Source organism: Sinocyclocheilus rhinocerous, unplaced genomic scaffold, assembly GCF_001515625.1.
Source record: "Sinocyclocheilus rhinocerous isolate Xijiao unplaced genomic scaffold, SAMN03320098_v1.1 scaffold2193, whole genome shotgun sequence".
Taxonomy (NCBI): Eukaryota; Metazoa; Chordata; class Actinopteri; order Cypriniformes; family Cyprinidae; genus Sinocyclocheilus; species Sinocyclocheilus rhinocerous.
Window position 1 is genome coordinate 18,505 of NW_015650734.1, and position 6,422 is coordinate 24,926.

General features: G+C 33.4%; 1 protein-coding gene across 1 annotated transcript in view; it reads right to left on the bottom strand.

Annotated features, from left to right (window-relative positions):
- LOC107712561 (heterogeneous nuclear ribonucleoprotein L-like) overlaps nucleotides 1–6,422 on the bottom strand; it is a 13,973-nt gene that overhangs the window by 4,126 nt on the left and 3,425 nt on the right. The window contains exons 6-8 of the mRNA XM_016517867.1: nucleotides 1,304–1,375; nucleotides 964–1,178; nucleotides 6–58 (exon numbers count right to left, since the gene is read on the bottom strand). Coding sequence (XP_016373353.1) covers nucleotides 6–58; nucleotides 964–1,178; nucleotides 1,304–1,375 — 340 coding nt within the window. The remainder of the gene's footprint in view (nucleotides 1–5; nucleotides 59–963; nucleotides 1,179–1,303; nucleotides 1,376–6,422) is intronic.

The following is a 6,422-nucleotide window of genomic DNA, read 5'->3' on the forward strand; positions in this document are numbered from 1 at the left end:
CGTACTCATCACTCATCTCTACTAGAGCTGTGCCCGGGACGCTCTTCATGAACTTCACCTGCACACACACACACACACACATTTATTCATGGAGACTTTCCACAGACTTTAACCACAGCTAGTTATAAACAGTGTTGGGGAAAGTTACTTTTAAGAGTAATGCATTACAATTACATCACATTTAGTTTTTTTAATAATAAAAAACTCTGCTATTTTGTTGTAAATTTAAAAAGTAATGTGTTACTTTACTAGTTAATTGAAAAAGTAATCTGATTACATAACTCATGTACTTTACCCCCAACGCTGCTTATAAATACTCTAATCTAACCCTAATCCACACAATAACCCTAACAGAAAACTTTTAGCATTTATACACTTAAAATAAAACTTATTTACTTTATTTCTATACTGTTTTTACAAATAAAAGTTTTGTCAGATTAAACTCACGTACAAATTTGTCCCCAAAAGATGTTTAAGTGCAAACACCCAAAATTTTTATATTAGTTCATTACTTGCAATAAAATAAACTTTAACTGAAATAAAAATAAAATATAAAAAAGATAACTTAATTCAGCAATTGGCCAAATCAACATATCTAATAAAAAATTATTAAAACTATGTAGTCATAAAAAATAAAAACTTATAAAAATGGCAAAAACACACAACAAAATTTCTTTAAAATAAAAAAAAGGAAAATACAAAAATAAAAACTAACAGAAATGACAAAAACACAAAAAAATTACTTAAACTTAAATGGAAAATATAAAAAATAAAAACCGACAAAAAAAACAAAAAGCTTTAAAATTAAAATGAAAACAGATAATATGAAAAACAATGATAGTACCTCAATTACACTAGAGTAACACTAGTACACACACTACAGCACTACTCACACTGCAGCACATCAGTGCAGTATGCTCACTGTGCAGTGCATGTCAGTCATCTGCTCTGAACTCGCTTTACCTTCTCGATGTTTCCATAGAGACAGAAGAGGTTGAAGATGCGAGTGCAGTTCATCTTGGCGGGATGCAGGCCGCTCACCATGGCGACGGAGCTGGAGGCGTGGCTCATGTATGAGGATGTCTGGGGCAGCGGATACGCCACCACCTCCGGGACATCATGAGAGCCGCGCTTGAAGCGGTTATTACCAGGCAGCGGCAGCAGGGGGCAGTGAGAGCCTGCACACACACACACACACAGACTGTTATCTAACACTTCAGGCCTTAATAAACCTATCAAACGTTGTATTATAATATACTGCTTTGGTTGTTTGTTTAAATCAGTGTCATGATGAGAGACTGACCGTATCCGTTATCGCTGTATGAGGACGGATGTTCTCCCAGGATGGCCTGCCGCTGTCGGCCTTTACCGCGCTCTACAGGAAAACACATGAAACACACAGACTGTAAATGCACCCACATTTACACCGGTAAAACATTCACTTTGAGAACACAACAGACACACATGATCCTGAAGACAATGAAGATCTGTTTAATATCATTAACATCCCTCACTTCACACGAAAGAATGTGTGTGTGTGTGTGTGTGTGTCTGCATCAATCATAATAGTCATTTGTTTTGATATATATATATATATATACTAATATATAATATATATATATAATGTATACAGGTATATATAATTTTTTTTCTTTGAATCCACATTAATAAAAAAGTAAAAAATACAATACTAAGAAACACTGGTGTATAAACTATTTTTACTCAGAAATTGCTAGTAAATTACAAAATGAATTACAAAGAAATAGTCAGTGAATTTTTTTAAACATTTTGCATTTTTTCATTTTTATAAACTTTTACAAATTTTGAAGAAAACAACAATTTTGAAAAATATTTTTACAGTGAACCAGATTATTAAATACTAACCAAAAACATACTGAAATTTAGATAATTAAATATAATTAAAATATTTTTTCTGCATAAGAAAGTGTTGTAATGAGAATTTGAGGTTAAATGTGCTTCATTGTCATGAAAATAATGCCAAAATGCAAAACATCTTGAAGAAAACTAAGTCTTTTTAAAGACCATTACTGTATGTCAAATTTAATTCTGCATTTCTGTAGCTCAAACAGCAGAGCATTGTGCTCACAACACCAAGATCCGGGGTTTGATTCCCAATAAATGCATGAAGTGATTCAATGCAATGTAAATCAGTTTGGATAAAAGCATCTGCCAAATGCATAAAAGTAAATGCAATTTCTTTTTCTGATTTTGGGTGAATATGAATGTGACATGTTCTATCTGAAAATAAAAGCAGTTGACTAAAAACCATTTGCAATATTACATTCACTTTCACGTGTCACTGAACCAAACGAAACAGACAAGCTGCTGGACGCCTCGTAAAGGTGAAAGATGGAAATAAAAGCCATTACAAATCACAGAAACTCTCCTGTACATACTGAGAGACAGACACAGACAGAGAGAGATGGGCAGAAATAAAAGGCTTTGTAAATTAGGTTGTATTCAAACATAATCCTCTTTAAATGAAGCAGAAAAACAGACAATCAAACATTCAGAAGAAAAAACACTCCCAAGTGCTTTTTATAGCCAAAGAAGCTTAAACAGAGACGGAGTTAGAGAATCACTGGAAACACGTTAAACACACGTCAGAGATCACACACACACACATGCGTGAATAAGAGCATGTTTGTGTGTGTGGACTGAATCAGGCAGACGTGAGGAGTGGAGGAGGAACAGGCGTGTGTCTCTGTCTCTGTCGGCCTGCGAGAGGAACTCATGCACAGTCGTGCTAATTGCTACAAAATGAGCAGTTAGCGGCAGGAAGTGTTTGGCACGGCTGGGCTCCGTCTTCAGAGAAGCAGCTCAATGTGACCTTCAGCCATCAGCTGAGCCTCCTCACATACTGACAGCAGAAATATCACACACGGATGAGGACATAAACACGGAGGAGCTGCACATTCAGCCAAACAGATGGAGATCAGACTGCAAAATACAGCCTGAAACTCTTAAAACACTCACTCAATTTCTATTTGGTTTGCCATTTTTGTAAATAAATATATGGGACATTTTAGCAATAAAAATTACATCAACATTTATAAATATAAAAAATATTTTTATTTATTTAAAAATTAAAAAATAAATATAATTGCAAGTGAACAGACCGCAAATTAGTATTTTAAAAAATTGTGTACAATTTGAAAAGTTCTGAAAAAAAGGGTCCAAATTATGTCATGTTACAATTTTTGGAAATTAATGTGAAAACAGGGTTGCATGCAAAATATAGGACACAGATAAATATTACATTTCTGGTTATTAGAATTTTAAAATGTGTTTGTTTTTTAGCTAATTTATTTATAGTAGTTTTTTTCCACATTAAAATTCAATATATTATGTCAACACTGTATAATTTTAGTAATTAAAAATAATTTTCATGTTAGACAGTAAAATATGAAACACGTCTGTTGTTTCTCTCGAGCGTCTTTAATACTTTAAGGCAAGACACTACAGATGAATATGGTTAAAATGTAAACTAACAGATATCATCATACTTCAGTTGATTAATCACAGCAAATCCAGACAATTGTATTGTATTACAACTTTTCTAAAATGTTATGTTTGAATATACAAACAAGGCATTGTTTAATTATATATGCACTCATTTGCATAGATGTACTGCAATAGATGTAGTACAACTATAAACACTTGAATGTGTATTTTGGGTGTTTTCTTTCCACTTCCTCATACATATCTTTAAATAAGATAATTCATATCTTTTAAACAGTTTTTTCTCCACTTCAGCAGCTCTTACATACAGCAAACTTATTCCTATCTATATTCTGAAGAATTTTACAGAGGGGATTTTGGATTGATCTTTTTATCACTCCATGAATCAGAAAATACTGTCAACAGACAGCAAAACTTTTTTAGGAGTAAAATGTTGTATAGTTTGTAAGTGCTGCTGAAGTGGAGGAGAAAACTTTTAAAGAAATATAACGCAATTGAAATCTACAAACGCAAATAGATAAAGTGCAACAAAATAAACCCTTAAATGTGTATTTTGGGTGTTTTCTTTCCACTAGTCTGAAATGTTATGGAAGCAAAATAGACTAAAATCTCAAAATTGACCAGAACATTAAAAAACACTGGTTTTGTCTGTAGCGTCTCACCCTTATTACTCTTTATCTATTTGCGTCTGTAGTTTTCAATCCAAATCCATATCTTTAAAGAGTTTTTTCTCCACTTCTGCAGCACTCACATACACCAAACTTTACAGTTTTATTACCATCTATATTCTGAAGGTTTTTACTGAGGGGTTTTTGGATTTCTCTTTTTATGACTCCATAAATCAGAAAATACTGTCAACAGACAAAAAAAAAAACATTTTCACCATGTTTTATGAATAAAATGTTGTATAAATCAGTGTGATTGATATATGAACAAACCCCTCAGTAAAAACCTTCAGAATATAGAGAGGAATAAAACTGTAAAGCTTGGTGTATGTAAGTGCTGCTGAAGTGGAGAAAAAACTTTTAAAGATATGGATTGTAATTGAATGTACAGACGCAAATAGATAAAGTGCAACAAAATAAATGCTTAAATGTGTATTTTGGATGTTTTCCTTCCACTAGTCTAAAAGAAGACATATTATTCGACTAAATTTGATCAATGCATGAAAAAACAATGTCATATAGCATCTCAGCTTAAAAAAGTCATGTTAATATTCATCATTTGGTCTAAACCTACAGCTGAGAGCGATCAGGCTCCACGTGTCTGAAGGAGATCTGAGCTTCTGTCATCACATTTCTAATTCTACAAAGTGCTGACGGAAAGTACAGAGAGAATGAAGAGAGGAAGAGACGTTTAACACAGAGGTACTGAAGAGTGTTCATTAATATTCTGTGATGAATGTCTTCACATTAGCGTGTGAGTTCAGCTCGCGCTCTTATCTTCAGTCAATAATGAAGCAGCACTGAGAAACACTGAGCAGCCCTTCAGTCTGGAGCCGATCGATGGCTGAACGCTGCTGTTCGCCGCTGATAACACTGTTTACACCGCGTTTGAGCTGCTGTCCGGCTAACACACGCACACGCGTGACTAAAGCGCTTCCCTCCAGACGCCTGAGCACCACACTGCATTATGGGCTGTCTGTTCCTGGACGACACTGGAAGAACCTCCCACAAGACCCTAGCAACCGGTGAAACCCGCACACACACATGATGTGGGAGTTTGAGCTGAAACATGTGATGCTCAGGGTGAATCCCTGCAGGTAAATCACACTCAAGCTTCATACACCCACATCTGACACAGCAAAACAACCTGACGAGATATTACAAAGATCAGAGATTCTTCAGCATAAAACAAACATACATCAGATGCAAAACCTGCAATCAAAATCACATGAACTAACCAGAAGAGCTGGGATTGTGAAAAACACACAATCACACCAGATCTGCCATTTCTCATAGACAGTACAGATATTCAGTGAGATCTAAACAACTTCTCAGACCATCTGAAGTCTGCAATCACATCAAAGATCTCCATATAAACTCCAACATTTCTTATCAAATGATCTGCGTTGCTGTTCACACTAATTATAGAGATCTAAATCAATCAGGGGCCTCGGCACACTTACAAGATGACTGAACATGATCTAAAACAAGACAAAATAAGCTTTAAAATAAACTAATAGACTAAAATAGATTCAAAATTCAAGACGAAAAATAAATTTTTCTTTTCCAATATCTTAAGAACTATATATATAAAATACATTATGATAATAATACATTTTATATCTTAAGAACAATACAGTATATATATATAATTTATTTTTTAACTAAAAAAAATATACAGTGGAGAAGTAATTTAGATTTGTTATTGAACTCTGAAGAACATTCAGTTCTTTTTTCTGCATGGATTCAAATGTGATAGACATCATATTTTTATAGATTTGATTTATTTATTTTATATTAATTTTTTTATGTTTTATATAAAATATTAATAAAATATTTAAAAAGTAATGGAAAATAATATAATCTTTAAAATGCATGGACATTTCTATAACAAATATACATTTATCTAGTTATGTCAATCTCTAAATATATGTTCTTGAGTAGAAATTGCCATTTGTGAGTTAATCACAAACAAGTGGAGAAGTCACATTCTGAACGCTGAAGAACATTTAGTTACAAAAATAATTCCAAATTAATCATTTAAATTTAAATATAATTATTTTATTTAATTATTTATATATACTGACAGTTTCCTAGTTTTTGTAAATAAAACAGTCTGAAAACAAGCAGTCAAAGTGTTTCAGATTAAACTCTGAACTGCATGACAACCAGTGACTCATTTGGGTCTGTTTTCATTCCTTCTCCTGAAAGTCTCCTAAAGAGCAACCAGTGAGAAACACACACTATCTCACACACCCACACACACACACACAC